Source organism: Oncorhynchus keta, chromosome 10, assembly GCF_023373465.1.
Source record: "Oncorhynchus keta strain PuntledgeMale-10-30-2019 chromosome 10, Oket_V2, whole genome shotgun sequence".
NCBI lineage: Eukaryota > Metazoa > Chordata > Actinopteri > Salmoniformes > Salmonidae > Oncorhynchus > Oncorhynchus keta.
Window position 1 is genome coordinate 64,271,042 of NC_068430.1, and position 17,006 is coordinate 64,288,047.

At 43.9% G+C, this 17,006-nt stretch overlaps 1 protein-coding gene across 48 annotated transcripts in view; it reads right to left on the bottom strand.

Annotated features, from left to right (window-relative positions):
• The window catches only part of LOC118389197 (uncharacterized), a 39,519-nt gene that overhangs the window by 344 nt on the left and 22,169 nt on the right, over positions 1–17,006 (bottom strand). Inside the window, exons 19-32 of one of the 48 annotated variants that reach the window (XM_052527560.1) lie at positions 12,694–12,791; positions 12,408–12,544; positions 11,111–11,660; positions 9,926–10,288; positions 7,691–7,933; positions 6,607–7,441; positions 5,763–5,999; positions 5,603–5,719; positions 5,480–5,522; positions 4,982–5,362; positions 4,350–4,865; positions 4,078–4,180; positions 1,067–1,209; positions 1–699 (exon numbers count right to left, since the gene is read on the bottom strand). The exon at positions 1–699 is cut by the window's left edge and continues 344 nt beyond it. In XM_052527560.1, the coding sequence (XP_052383520.1) occupies positions 11,515–11,660; positions 12,408–12,544; positions 12,694–12,791 (381 nt within the window). In that variant the 3' untranslated portion in view covers positions 1–699; positions 1,067–1,209; positions 4,078–4,180; ... (7 more) ...; positions 9,926–10,288; positions 11,111–11,514. The other 47 variants (XM_052527552.1, XM_052527541.1, XM_052527530.1 and 44 more) reach the window with 47 other exon arrangements.

The window sequence follows — 17,006 nt, forward strand, 5'->3', positions numbered from 1 at the left end:
GCTTTTGATATCATGGATGGTCAGTATATGCATCCATAGTTCTGTCTATGAATTTGGTTACATACCTCCAGAACCATCCCTCAGCTGTTTACGATATCAGTGGCGGGGTGTCCTCTTTGTTATTGTCTGAACTTCACATTGCCTCTTTAAATCACTGTGTTAAGTTTAATTAAAGTAAACTACTGAAAACACCATCATTAATGTGGGCCCTCGACTTTGAATCATTGAATTTGGCTTAACAGCATATTTAAAAGTAACCCATGTCATTATCTTAAGATATTGGGAATCTCCTAGATATCTGATGATCACAACAGTCTAATGACAACTGTGATACACAACTAATTTTAACATAAAAAAATGCTCCTGATTAATAACAGAGTTTAACAGAAAATGTGCATAATATAAATCTTAGCTGGTTACCCATGACGTGCGTAGATAAAACCCCCGCATAGATGAGGGCCCTCTGAAACATCTCATACCATTCAATAACCCCAATGGGTAACACTTCCCTCACCATCCTCATGTTTCTCCCAAAAATGCATTCGACAGGAAGACATTTTGGCTGCCATGTTGTGTTTTCAAACACTTGTCTCCATATATTCCTTTCTGCGGTGCTCCCTCACCATTTTCTGCATGGTTGTGTCTGGCTTGAGGTCAGTTCGTCTTAGAAGTTTCTTTGTTTTTGGATCAGTCCTTTGCCTGTAAAAGGGTAAGAGTGTAGACCATTCTCATAAAAAAATGGGGTCAATTCATTTATTAATTTAGCTAGTTCATTGTAATGTTTACAGACATAACGGACTACAAAAGATTCTCCCAGTCCTGGCAAATACTTGTTTATACTTCTTGTTTGGAGAATATTGAGAGAAAAAACTCAATCAAACTCAATGTTGCTGTCAATTTGTTGCTTCAGTTCTACAGTTGTGCACATAAGGAATGACAAACAATTGATTCCGTCACTACAGAAGGATCAAATATTTACTTGTTGTAATAATTTGAGTGCACTATTAGTAGTAGTACATGAATGTATCATTTCTAATCAATATTCAGAATCCAGCAACACACTTACATTTGTAGATGTTTCTCAATGTCCTTTCGCTCATAAACTGTTCCATCCTGGTTTTTAACTGGATCAATGAACATCTTCTTGGATAGCGGACAAATTAGATGTGAGGGAGTGAACTTCTTAGTCAACTCTTCACCCACCAATTTCTGTAAGTAAACAATACAGGATTATCTTACCGTGTATGCTGTTAAACAAAAATACTTGCTGTTCAAACAAATGTAGAACCTGACAAGCCTGGAAACCAAGAGGGTGTGCTGCTTATATACATAGTAGTATACTACACACAACAGTGGTATGTGTTTCAGCATTTTATTCTTATTGATTTTTTATTTTATTATAAATATTTCACCTTTATTTAACCAGGTAGGCTAGTTGAGAACAAGTTCTCATTTACAACTGCGACCTGGCCAAAATAAAGCAAAGCAGTGCGACACAAACATCAACACAGAGTTACACATGGAATAAACAAGCGTATAGTCAATAACACAATAGAAAAAAGTGTCAATATACAGTGTGTGCAAATGGAGTGAGGAGGTAAGGCAATACATAGGCCATAGTAGTGAAGTAATTACAATTTAGCAGATTAACACTGGAGTGATAAATGAGCAGATGATGATGTGCAAGTAGAGATACTGGTGTACAAAAGAGCAGAAAAGTAAATAAAAGCAATATCGGGATGAGGTAGGTAGATTGGGTGGGCTATTTACAGATGGACTATGTACAGCTGCAGCGATCGGTTAGCTGCTCAGATAGCAGATGTTTAAAGTGAGTGAGGGAAATCGCTTCAGCGATTTTTGCAATTTGTTCCAGTCACTGGCAGCAGAGAACCAAAGTAGGTGTTGGCTTTTGGGATGATCAGTGAGATATACCTGCTGGATTGCATGCTACAGGTGGGTGTTGTTATCGTGACCAGTGAGTTGAGATAAGGCGGTGCTTTTACCTAGCATAGATTTATAGATGACCTGTAGACATTGCCGAAGTCGAGGATCGGTAGGTTAGTCAGTTTTACTAGGGTAAGTTTGGAGCAGTGAGTGAAGGAGACTTTGTTGCGAAATAGGAAGCCGATTCTAGATTTGATTTTGGATTGGAGATGTTTAATATGAGTCTGGAAGGAGAGTTTACAGTCTAGCCAGACACCTGGGTATTTGTAGTTGTCTACATATTCTAGGTTAGAACCGTCCAGGGTCGTGATGCTAGTCAGGCGGGCGGGTGCCAGCAGCAAACGGTTGAAAAGCATGCATTTGGTTTTACTAGCGTTTAAGATCAGTTGGAGGCCACAGAAGGAGTGTTGTATGGCTTTTTTAAAATGGTTTAAACCTTTATTTAACTAGGCAAGTCAGTTAAGAACCAATTCTTATTTTCAATGACGGCCTAGGAACAGTGGGCTAACTACCTGTTCAGGTATTTGCACATTGTAAGCTCGGGGATTTGAACTTGCAACCTTCCGGTTACTAGTCCAACGCTCTAAACACTAGGCTACCCTGTGCTCGTTTGGAGGTTTGTTAACACAGTGTCCAAAGAAGGGCCAGATGTATACAGAATGGTGTCGTCTGCGTAGAGGTGGATCGGGGAATCACCGGCAGCAAGAGCGACATCGTTGATATATACAGAGAAAAGAGTCGGCCCGAGAATTGAACCCTGTGGTACCGCCATAGAGACTGCCAGAGGTCCGGACAACAGGCCCTTCGATTTGATACACTGAACTCTGTCTGCAAAGTAGTTGGTGAACCAGGCGAGGGGGTCATTTGAGAAACCAAGTCTGTTGAGTCTGCCGATAAGAATACGGTGATTGACAGAGTCGAAAGCCTTGGCCAGGTCGATGAAGACGGCTGCACAGTACTGGTTTTTATCGATGGCGGTTATGATATCATTTAGTACCTTGAGAGTGGCTGCACCCGTGACCAGCTCAGAAACCGGATTGCCAAGCGAAGAAGGTACAGTGGGATTCGAAATGGTCAGTGATCTGTTTATTAGCTTGGCTTTCAAAGACTTTAGAAAGGCATGGCAGGATAGATATAGGTCTGTAACAGTTTGGGTCTAGAGTGTCACCCCCTTTGAAGACGGGGATGACCGCGGCAGCTTTCCAATCTTTAGGGATCTCGGAGGATACGAAAGAGAGGTTGAACAGACTGGTAATAGGGGTTGCAACAATGGCAGCGGATAGTTTTAGAAAGAGAGGGTCCAGAAAGGGGGGCTGTTGGCCGGGGTTGGGGTAGCCAAGAGGAAAGCATGGCCAGCCGTAGAGACATTTTTGATTATCATGGATTTATCGGTATTGACTGTGTTACCTAGCAGTGGGCTGCTGGGAGGAGGTGCTCTTGTTCTCCATGGACTTTACAGTGTCCCAAAACTTTTTGGAGTTAGAGCTACAGGATGCAAATTTCTGTTTGAAAAAGCTAGCCTTTGCTTTCTTGACTGACTGCACAGTTGCATGTCGCTGGGACTATTTGATGCTATTACAGTCCGCCACAGGATGTTTTTGTGCTGGTCAAGGGCAGTCAGGTCTGGAGTGATAAGGAGGATTAGTCTGATGCTTTGCTTCAAATTCCTTGTGTGTGTGTGTGTGTGTGTGTGTGTGTGTGTGTGTGTGTGTGTGTGTGTGTGTGTGTGTGTGTGTGTGTGTGTGTGTGTGTGTGTGTGTGTGTGTGTGTGTGTGTGTGTGTGTGTGTGTGTGTGTGTGTGTGTGTGTGTGTGTGTGTGTGTGTGTGTGTCAGGTGTGTGTCTCAGGAAGGTTATAAGCTAAAAGTCACAATTCTGTTACCATGTTTTGAAATGTTTACATTTCAAATTTCTTGTGACACAATACATTTATGGGGTGAATTGGGCATTACATTTGATAACATGTTAAACAGGGGAGATTGGTTTACAATTGCTAGTATATCAAAACCAAAGTGTGTAATGCAGTTACTCGTTGTCCTTAGACTGCTTTTAAAGTAAGGAAACACATATCTAAATAAGTCAAATTGCTGAACTATACAAAAAAAAGAGGGGACGGGAGGAATATGTGCATTTACCTGTTCCATGTCATTCATTGAATTGCCTGCAGTTTCCTCTGTGTTTTTCTTGGCCTCTTGTTCATATTTTTCTCTGCTGGTTAGGAATTCCTCTGCCAAAATACTTTTACAAAACATTTTCATTTAGATAATATTAATGTAGGCATGAACTCAACATATTCAATATAATATATACAATATGCCATTTGGAAACTAAGATGGATTTGAAATGACATCAAAATAATTCAAATGACTGTTGAACAATTACAGTATTTGACACTATACAAGTCAACCTGTCCAGTGGATCTTCAGGTTCAGGGACGATGAGCAGTCCATACACAGCATCCAAGATCTCTCTCATGGTTATGTTAGCCGAGTAATTGCGGTCAAATATGTTGTGGCAGATACGACCCACATTGTTTACGTTGCAGTGGTACACCTTTGTCCACATTAAGGGTATTTCACAAACATGATATTTCAGCCTGAAATCACACCAGAAACATATCAACAGAGCCATTTTAGTCTGAGCTTCTGAGAGTGGCGGCATTTCAAATCCATGGGTGTTTTTGCTATGAGGTGTTTTCATTTTCGAACCTTACCCTAACCCTAACCACACACTAGCCTGCCTCAATTTAACCTTACCCTAACCCTAACCACACACTAGCCTGCCTCAATTTAACCTTACCCTAACCCTAACCACACACTAGCCTGCCTCAATTTAACCTTACCCTAACCCTAACCACACACTAGCCTGCCTCAATTTAACCTTACCCTAACCCTAACCACACACTAGCCTGCCTCAATTTAACCTACCCTAACCCTAACCACACACTAGCCTGCCTCAATTTAACCTTACCCTAACCACACACTAGCCTGCCTCAATTTAAACTTACCCTAACCCTACACTAGCCTGCCTCAATTTAACCTTACCCTAACCCTAACCACACACTAGCCTGCCTCAATTTAACCTTACCCTAACCCTAACCACACACTAGCCTGCCTCAATTTAACCTTACCCTAACCCTAACCACACACTAGCCTGCCTCAATTTAACCTTACCCTAACCCTAACCACACACTAGCCTGCCTCAATTTAACCTTACCCTAACCCTAACCACACACTAGCCTGCCTCAATTTAACCTTACCCTAACCCTAACCACACACTAGCCTGCCTCAATTTAACCTTACCCTAACCCTAACCACACACTAGCCTGCCTCAATTTAACCTTACCCTAACCCTAACCACACACTAGCCTGCCTCAATTTAAACTTACCCTAACCACACACTAGCCTGCCTCAATTTAACCTTACCCTAACCCTAACCACACACTAGCCTGCCTCAATTTAACCTTACCCTAACCACACACTAGCCTGCCTCAATTTAAACTTACCCTAACCCTACACTAGCCTGCCTCAATTTAACCTTACCCTAACCCTAACCACACACTAGCCTGCCTCAATTTAACCTTACCCTAACCCTAACCACACACTAGCCTGCCTCAATTTAAACTTACCGTAACCACACACTAGCCTGCCTCAATTTAACCTTACCCTAACCCTAACCACACACTAGCCTGCCTCAATTTAACCTTACCCTAACCACACACTAGCCTGCCTCAATTTAAACTTACCCTAACCCTACACTAGCCTGCCTCAATTTAACCTTACCCTAACCCTAACCACACACGAGCCTGCCTCAATTTAACCTTACCCTAACCCTAACCACACACTAGCCTGCCTCAATTTAACCTTACCCTAACCACACACGAGCCTGCCTCAATTTAACCTTACCCTAACCACGCACTAGCCTGCCTCAATTTAACCTTACCCTAACCCTAACCACGCACTAGCCTGCCTCAATTTAACCTTACCCTTACCCTAACCACACACTAGCCTGCCTCAATTTAACCTTACCCTAACCCTAACCACGCACACAATTTAACCTTACCCTAACCACGCACTAGCCTGCCTCAATTTAACCTTACCCTAACCCTAACCACACACTAGCCTGTCTCAATTTAACCTTACCCTAACCCTAACCACACACTAGCCTGCCTCAATTTAACCTTACCCTAACCCTAACCACGCACACAATTTAACCATACCCTAACCCTAACCACGCACTAGCCTGCCTCAATTTAACCTTACCCTAACCCTAACCACACACTAGCATGCCTCAATTTAACCTTACCCTAACCCTAACCACGCACTAGCCTGCCTCAATTTAACCTTACCCTAACCCTAACCACGCACTAGCCTGCCTCAATTTAACCTCACCCTAACCCTAACCACACACTAGCCTGCCTCAATTTAACCTTACCCTAACCACACACTAGCCTGCCTCAATTTAACCTTACACTAACCCTAACCACGCACATAATTTAACCTTACCCTAACCCTAACCACGCACTAGCCTGCCTCAATTTAACCTTACCCTAACCCTAACCACGCACTAGCCTGCCTCAATTTAACCTTACCCTTACCCGAACCACACACTAGCCTGCCTCAATTTAACCTTACCCTAACCCTAACCACGCACTACAATTTAACCTTACCCTAACCCTAACCACGCACTAGCCTGCCTCAATTTAACCTTACCCTAACCCTAACCACGCACTAGCCTGCCTCAATTTAACCTTACCCTAACCCTAACCACACACTAACTAGCCTGCCTCAATTTACCCTTACCCTAACCCTAACCACGCACACAATTTAACCTTACCCTAACCACACACTAGCCTGCCTCAATTTAACCTTACCCTAACCCTAACCATGCACACAATTTAACCTGACCCTAACCCTAACCACACACTAGCCTGCCTCAATTTAACGTTACCCTAACCCTAACCACGCACACAATTTAACCTAACCCTAACCACACACTAGCCTGCCTCAATTTAACCTTACCCTAACCCTAACCACGCACACAATTTAACCTTACCCTAACCCTAACCACGCACTAGCCTGCCTCAATTTAACCTTACCCTAACCCTAACCACGCACTAGCCTGCCTCAATTTAACCTTACCCTAACCCTAACCCCACACTAGCCTGCCTCAATTTAACATTACCCTAACCCGAACAACGCACACAATTTAACCTTACCCTAACCTTAACCACGCACTAGCCTGCCTCAATTTAACCTTACCCTAACCCTAACCACGCACTAGCCTGCCTCAATTTAACTTTACCCTAACCACACACTAGCCTGCCTCAATTTAACCTTACACTAACCCTAACCACGCACATAATTTAACCTTACCCTAACCCTAACCACGCACTAGCCTGCCTCAATTTAACCTTACCCTAACCCTAACCACGCACTAGCCTGCCTCAATTTAACCTTACCCTTACCCTAACCACACACTAGCCTGCCTCAATTTAACCTTACCCTAACCCTAACCACGCACACAATTTAACCTTACCCTAACCCTAACCACGCACTAGCCTGCCTCAATTTAACCTTACCCTAACCCTAACCACGCACTAGCCTGCCTCAATTTAACCTTACCCTAACCCTAACCACACACTAACTAGCCTGCCTCAATTTACCCTTACCCTAACCCTAACCACGCACACAATTTAACCTTACCCTAACCTAACCTTAACCACGCACTAGCCTGCCTCAATTTAACCTTACCCTAACCCTAACCACGCACTAGCCTGCCTCAATTTAACTTTACCCTAACCACACACTAGCCTGCCTCAATTTAACCTTACACTAACCCTAACCACGCACATAATTTAACCTTACCCTAACCCTAACCACGCACTAGCCTGCCTCAATTTAACCTTACCCTAACCCTAACCACGCACTAGCCTGCCTCAATTTAACCTTACCCTTACCCTAACCACACACTAGCCTGCCTCAATTTAACCTTACCCTAACCCTAACCACGCACACAATTTAACCTTACCCTAACCCTAACCACGCACTAGCCTGCCTCAATTTAACCTTACCCTAACCCTAACCACGCACTAGCCTGCCTCAATTTAACCTTACCCTAACCCTAAACCACCACACTAACTAGCCTGCCTCAATTTACCCTTACCCTAACCCTAACCACGCAGCCTGCCAATTTAACCTTACCCTACCCTAACCACACACTAGCCTGCCTCAATTTAACCTTACCCTAACCCTAACCATGCACACAATTTAACCTGACCCTAACCCTAACCACACACTAGCCTGCCTCAATTTAACGTTACCCTAACCCTAACCACGCACACAATTTAACCTAACCCTAACCACACACTAGCCTGCCTCAATTTAACCTTACCCTAACCCTAACCACGCACACAATTTAACCTTACCCTAACCCTAACCACGCACTAGCCTGCCTCAATTTAACCTTACCCTAACCCTAACCACGCACTAGCCTGCCTCAATTTAACCTTACCTAACCCTAACCCCACACTAGCCTGCCTCAATTTAACATTACCCTAACCCTAACAACGCACACAATTTAACCTTACCCTAACCTTAACCACGCACTAGCCTGCCTCAATTTAACCTTACCCTAACCCTAACCACGCACTAGCCTGCCTCAATTTAACTTTACCCTAACCACACACTAGCCTGCCTCAATTTAACCTTACACTAACCCTAACCACGCACATAATTTAACCTTACCCTAACCCTAACCACGCACTAGCCTGCCTCAATTTAACCTTACCCTAACCCTAACCACGCACTAGCCTGCCTCAATTTAACCTTACCCTTACCCTAACCACACACTAGCCTGCCTCAATTTAACCTTACCCTAACCCTAACCACGCACACAATTTAACCTTACCCTAACCCTAACCACGCACTAGCCTGCCTCAATTTAACCTTACCCTAACCCTAACCACGCACTAGCCTGCCTCAATTTAACCTTACCCTAACCCTAACCACACACTAACTAGCCTGCCTCAATTTACCCTTACCCTAACCCTAACCACGCACACAATTTAACCTTACCCTAACCTTAACCACGCACTAGCCTGCCTCAATTTAACCTTACCCTAACCCTAACCACGCACTAGCCTGCCTCAATTTAACTTTACCCTAACCACACACTAGCCTGCCTCAATTTAACCTTACACTAACCCTAACCACGCACATAATTTAACCTTACCCTAACCCTAACCACGCACTAGCCTGCCTCAATTTAACCTTACCCTAACCCTAACCACGCACTAGCCTGCCTCAATTTAACCTTACCCTTACCCTAACCACACACTAGCCTGCCTCAATTTAACCTTACCCTAACCCTAACCACGCACACAATTTAACCTTACCCTAACCCTAACCACGCACTAGCCTGCCTCAATTTAACCTTACCCTAACCCTAACCACGCACTAGCCTGCCTCAATTTAACCTTACCCTAACCCTAACCACACACTAACTAGCCTGCCTCAATTTACCCTTACCCTAACCCTAACCACGCACACAATTTAACCTTACCCTAACCACACACTAGCCTGCCTCAATTTAACCTTACCCTAACCCTAACCATGCACACAATTTAACCTGACCCTAACCCTAACCACACACTAGCCTGCCTCAATTTAACGTTACCCTAACCCTAACCACGCACACAATTTAACCTAACCCTAACCACACACTAGCCTGCCTCAATTTAACCTTACCCTAACCCTAACCACGCACACAATTTAACCTTACCCTAACCCTAACCACGCACTAGCCTGCCTCAATTTAACCTTACCCTAACCCTAACCACGCACTAGCCTGCCTCAATTTAACCTTACCCTAACCCTAACCCCACACTAGCCTGCCTCAATTTAACATTACCCTAACCCGAACAACGCACACAATTTAACCTTACCCTAACCTTAACCACGCACTAGCCTGCCTCAATTTAACCTTACCCTAACCCTAACCACGCACTAGCCTGCCTCAATTTAACTTTACCCTAACCACACACTAGCCTGCCTCAATTTAACCTTACACTAACCCTAACCACGCACATAATTTAACCTTACCCTAACCCTAACCACGCACTAGCCTGCCTCAATTTAACCTTACCCTAACCCTAACCACGCACTAGCCTGCCTCAATTTAACCTTACCCTTACCCTAACCACACACTAGCCTGCCTCAATTTAACCTTACCCTAACCCTAACCACGCACACAATTTAACCTTACCCTAACCCTAACCACGCACTAGCCTGCCTCAATTTAACCTTACCCTAACCCTAACCACGCACTAGCCTGCCTCAATTTAACCTTACCCTAACCCTAACCACACACTAACTAGCCTGCCTCAATTTACCCTTACCCTAACCCTAACCACGCACACAATTTAACCTTACCCTAACCCTAACCACGCACTAGCCTGCCTCAATTTAACCTTACCCTAACCCTAACCACGCACTAGCCTGCCTCAATTTAACCTTACCCTAACCCTAACCACGCACTAGCCTGCCTCAATTTAACCTTACCCTTACCCTAACCACACACTAGCCTGCCTCAATTTAACCTTACCCTAACCCTAACCACGCACACAATTTAACCTTACCCTAACCCTAACCACGCACTAGCCTGCCTCAATTTAACCTTACCCTTACCCTAACCACCCACTAGCCTGCCTCAATTTAACCTTACCCTAACCCTAACCACACACTAGCCTGCCTCAATTTAACCTTACCCTAACCCTAACCACGCACTAGCCTGCCTCAATTTAACCTTACCCTAACCCTAACCATACACTAGCCTGCCTCAATTTAACCTTACCCTAACCCTAACCACGCACTAACCTGCCTCAATTTAACCTTACCCTAACCACGCACACAATTTAACCTTACCCTAACCCTAACCACGCACTAGCCTGCCTCAATTTAATCTTACCCTAACCCTAACCACACACTAGCCTGCCTCAATTTAACCTTACCCTTACCCTAACCACACACTAGCCTGCCTCAATTTAACCTTACCCTAACCCTAACCACGCACACAATTTAACCTTACCCTAACCCTAACCACGCACTAGCCTGCCTCAATTTAACCTTACCCTAACCCTAACCACGCACCAGCCTGCCTCAATTTAACCTTACCCTTACCCTAACCACACACTAGCCTGCCTCAATTTAACCTTACCCTAACCCTAACCACGCACCAGCCTGCCTCAATTTAACCTTACCCTAACCCTAATCACGCACACAATTTAACCTTACCCTAACCCTAACCACACACTAGCCTGCCTCAATTTAACCTTTTGCTTTGCGAATCAGAAAGTGTAAATGTTGTAAATGTTTCCCGGCTGTTGCGATTTAGACAATGTTATAGTTTCTCGTGAGTTTGGATAATTATGATGTTGTGGAAGCAAAACAATTACTTTCATATGCAGGTAAATTCCACCATTTCTGAACATGCAGAAGTCCTGGGTAATGGGAATAAATTCATTGGAACAGCAGTAAGCAGTCACAGAATACAAAATACACTGTCTTCATGTATTAATTTGTGTAAAAGGATACAGGTGTGACAAAGCGCACAAGTGGAGGTTTGACAGGGTACTCAGCACCAAACTGACAGTACAGTTCAAAGGCTCCATTCTCATAAGGTGTATCAGGGGGGCCTTGCATGAGAATCTTCCAAAACGCTGAAAAGGTATGGAATGAGATACAGGGATTAAATGTTTGAGACAACATAAACAACGATATTATTGTTTGTGGGAGCAGGAATCCTGTTAGCATACGGGCTCCCGAGTGGCGCAGCGGTCTAAGGTACTGCATCTCAGTGCTTGAGGCGTCAATACAGACACCCTGGTTCGATTCCAGGTTGTATCACAACCGGACGTGATTGGGAGTCCCATAGGGTGAGTCACAATTGGCCCAGTGTCGTCCGGGTTTGGCCACTATTGTAAATAAGAATTTGAGTGAAGTAAGCATACCCATATCTTGGGGTTGTGACGACTTGTAACACTCCCTAGGAATTCCCATCATTAAGCATACTAAGTATACTTGTAAAACTTTATTTGCTGTGCCACTGAACCACTTTGTTTCATAAGGAATTATTATTCCTTCTCATTTATCAAATCAAACTTTATTGGTCACATACACATATTTAGCAGATGTTATTGCGGGTGTAGCAAAATGCTTGTGTTCCTATCTCCAGCAGTGCAGTAATATCGAACAATTTAAGTAATATCTAACAATTCACAATGCTTTATTCATTCAGTTATAGATGTATAGGCAATTATGTCTATAAACATCTGTGACGTGAATTGTAAGGCATTATCCTAAGCATATTAAGCATTAAGAACGTCATTATAAAGCAAAAGGGTATTCATAGAAAATGTTATCAAATAAATAACACTAAAAACAATACCCCAATACTGCTTACTTACTGAAGTCTGACTCTAATGGCAAAACTGTGCAGAATGGATGTGGGTCACAATGCAGACTCTTCAGCTCTTCCAGAATGCGTTTGTCCTTCTCCAAAAACCGACTGCTCTTGGATTCCTTGATGTTCTTTTTCAATGAACTATTTTGGGAGATGTTTTTGTGATTGAGACACAGCAATCCATATTTTGAGACTTTTACTAAACCCACTGCCAAAGAACAATGGACTTGAACAGGTAGTGATACTGTGCATGCAGAAATCACCACACAATGAAATGGAACATCACTTACTTCTCTGTCACAGTGACTTTACTGTTTAATTCACTTGGTAGAGAAACCTCTGGCTGCTCATCATAGCCATTTTTGGCGAAGAGAGAAGTTAAAACACTCTGTAAAGAATCAACAACAATTTAGCATTATTCGTTACAATCCGTATAATATCAGTGTTACTAATTTCCCTTTTTTACCTTATACAGTACATTCGGAAAGTATTCAGAAGCCTTGACTTTTTCCACATTTTGTTACATTATACATTAATACATTCTAAAATGTATTAAATCGTTTTTGTCCCTCATCAATCCACAAACGAAGCAAAAACAGGTTTTTATAATTCATAAGAAATAAAAAACTTTTACATAAGTATTCAGACCCTTTACTCAGTACTTTGTTGAAGCACCTTTGGCAGCGATTACAGCCTCGAGTCTTCTTGGGCATGATGCTACAAGCTTGGCACACCTGTATTTGGGGAGTTTCTCCCATTCATCTCTGCAGATCCTCTCAAGCTCTGTCAGTTTGGATGGGGAGTGTCACTGCACAGATATTTTCATGTCTCTCCAGAGATGTTAGATCGGGTTCAAGTCCGGGCTCTGGCTGGGCCACTCAAGGACATTCAGAGACTTGCGTTGTCTTGGCTCTGTGATTCGAGTCGTTGTCCTGTTGGAAGGCGAACCTTCATCCCAGTCTGAGGTCCTGAGCAGGTTTTCATCAAGGATCTCTCTGTACTTTGCTCCGTTCATCTTTCCCTCGATCCTGATTGGTCTCCAAGTCCCTGCTGCTGAAAAACATCCACAGAGTATAATATATGCCATTTAGCAGACGCTTTTATCCAAAGCGACTTACAGTCATGTGTGCATACATTCTACGTATGGGTGGTCCCGGGAATCGAACCCACTATCCTGGCGTTACAAGCGCCATGCTCTACCAACTGTGCTACAGAAGGACCAGAAGGACCAGTATGATGTTGCCACCACCATGCTTCACTGTAGGGATGGTGCCAGGTTTCCTCCAGATGTGACGTTTGACGTTCAGGCCAAAGAGTTCAATATTGGTTTCATCAGACCAGAGAATATTGTTTCTCATGGTTTAAAATTCCTTTAGGTGCCTTTTGGAAAACTCCAAGAGCGCTGTCATGTGCTTTTTACTGAAGAGTGGCCACTCTACCATAAAGGCCTGATTGGTGGAGTGCTGCATAGATGGTTGTCCTTCTGGAAGGCTCTCTCATCTCCGCAGAGGAACTCTGGAGCTCTGTTAGAGTGACCATCAGGTTCCTGATCACCTCCCTGACCAAGGTCCTTCTCCCCCGACTGTTCAGTTTGGCTGGGTGGCCAGCTCTAGGAAGAGTCTTGGTGGTTCCAAACTTCTTCCATTTAAGAATGATGGAGGCCACTGTGTTCTTGGGAACCTTCAATGCTGCAGAATTATTAATATTTGTTTGCCTCGACTCAACCCGGTCTCGGAGCTCTACGGACAATTCCTTTGACCTCATGGCTTGGTTTTTGCTCTGTCAATTGTGGGACCTTATATAGACAGTGTGCCTTTCCAAATCATGTCCAATAAATTGAATTTACCAGAAGTTGACTCCAATCAAGTTGTAGAAACATCTCAAGGATGATCGATGGAAACAGGATGCACCTGAGCTCAATTTTAGAGTCTCACGGCAAAGGGTCAGAATACTTACGTAAATAAGGTATTTCTGTTTTTAAACTCAAACTCTAAAAAGCTGTTATCGCTTTGTCATTATGGGGTATTATGTGAAGGTTGATGTGGAAAATTGTTTATTTAATCAATTTTAGAATACAGCTGTAACGTAACAAAATGTGGAAAAAGTCAAGGGATCTGAATACTTTCCAAATACAGTGTATATCATTATGTCCAGCACCACACCTTTGTATGGCACGTTTCTACGTTCTGTAGTCAAAACGATAAGAAAAGGTCCTGAGAAAAAACATTCTGTGATTTTACAAAACGACAAGAAGTTTCCAGCTAAGTCTCCGTGCACGGTCAGCACTGACAAATCCATGATTATCGAAAACTTCAACAAGCATTTCTCAACGGCTGGCCATGCCTTCCGCCTGGCTACTCCTACCTCGGCCAACAGCTCCGGCCCCCCCCGCAGCTCCTCGCCCAAGCCTCTCCAGGTTCTCCTTTACCCAAATCCAGATAACAGATGTTCTGAAAGAGCTGCAAAACCTGGACCCGTATAAATCAGCTGGGCTTGACAATCTGGACCCTCTATTTCTGAAACTATCCGCCGCCATTGTCGCAACCCCTATTACCAGCCTGTTCAACCTCTCTTTCATATCGTCTGAGATCCCCAAGGATTGGAAAGCTGCTGCTGCTCTTCAAAGGGGGAGACACCCTGGACCCAAACTGTTACAGACCTATATCCATTCTGCCCTGCCTATCTAAGGTCTTCGAAAGCCAAGTCAACAAACAGGTCACTGACCATCTCGAATCCCACCGTACCTTCTCCGCTATGCAATCTGGTTTCCGAGCCGGTCACGGGTGCACCTCAGCCACACTCAAGGTACTAAACGACATCATAACTGCCATCGATAAAAGACAGTACTGTGCAGCCGTCTTCATCGACCTTGCCAAGGCTTTCGACTCTGTCAATCACCAGATTCTTATCGGCAGACTCAGTAGCCTCGGTTGGACTGCCTTGCCTGGTTCACCAATTACTTTGCAGACAGAGTTCAGTGTGTCAAATCGGAGGGCATGCTGTCCGGTCCTCTGGCAGTCTCTATGGGGGTGCCACAGGGTTCAATTCTCGGGCCGACTCTTTTCTCTGTATATATCAATGACGTTGGTCTTGCTGCGGGCGATTCCCTGATCCACCTCTACGCAGACGACACCATTCTATATACTTTCGGCCCGTCATTGGACACTGTGCTATCTAACCTCCAAACGAGCTTCAATGCCATACAACACTCCTTCCGTGGCCTCCAACTGCTCTTAAACGCTAATAAAACCAAATGCATGCTTTTCAACCGATCGCTGCCTGCACCCCGCATGCCCGACTAGCATTACCACACTGGATGGTTCCGACCTTGAATATGTGGACACCTATAAGTACCTAGGTGTCTGGCTAGACTGCAAACTCTCCTTCCAGACGCATATCAAACATCTCCAATCGAAAATCAAATCAAGAGTCGGCTTTCTATTCCACAACAAAGCCTCCTTCACTCACGCTGCCAAGCTTACCCTAGTAAAACTGACTATCCTACCGATCCTCGACTTCGGCGATGTCATCTACAAAATCGCTTCCAACACTCTACTCAGCAAACTGGATGCAGTTTATCACAGTGCCATCCATTTTGTCACTAAAGCACCTTATACTACCCACCACTGCGACTTGTATGCTCTAGTCGGCTGGCCCTCGCTACATATTCCTCGCCAGACCCACTGGCTCCAGGTCATCTACAAGGCCATGCTAGGTAAAGCTCCGCCTTATCTCAGTTCACTGGTCACGATGGCAATACCCATCCGTAGCACGCGCTCCAGCAGGTGTATCTCACTGATCATCCCTAAAGCCAACACCTCATTCGGCCGCCTTTCGTTCCAGTACTCTGCTGCCTGTGACTGGAACGAATTGCAAAAATCGCTGAAGTTGGAGACTTTTATCTCCCTCACCAACTTCAAACATCAGCTATCTGAGCAGCGAACCGATCGCTGCAGCTGTACATAATCTATTGGTAAATAGCCCACCCATTTTCACCTACCTCATCCCCACAGTTTTTATTTATTTACTTTTCTGCTCTTTTGCACACCAATATCTCTACCTGTACATGATCATCTGATCATTTATCACTCCAGTGTTAATCTGCAATATTGTAATTATTCGCCTACCTCCTCATGCCTTTTGCACACAATGTATATAGACTCCCCTTTTTTTCTACTGTGTTATTAACTTGTTAATTGTTTACTCCATGCGTAATTCTGTGTTGTCTGTTCACACTGCTATGCTTTATCTTGGCCAGGTCGCAGTTGCAAATGAGAACTTGTTCTCAACTAGCCTACCTGGTTAAATAAAGGTGAAATAAAATTTAAAAAATAAAAATAAATAAACTTGTGGTCTTTGAAAATCATTGTTCAGTTTTTTTAAATCCTCTGGAGTCTTTTTATTAGGACCTTTTCTTCTTATCTATAGAAACTGTATAAACTCGTCATTTTCACATACAGTGGGGCAAAAAAGTATTTAGTCAGCCACCAATTGTGCAAGTTCTCCGACCACTACCTTGTATCCTTTTCCCTCTCGCTCTCATCCAACACTTCCCACACTGCCCCTACTCGGATGGTATCGCGCCGTCCCAACCTTCACTCTC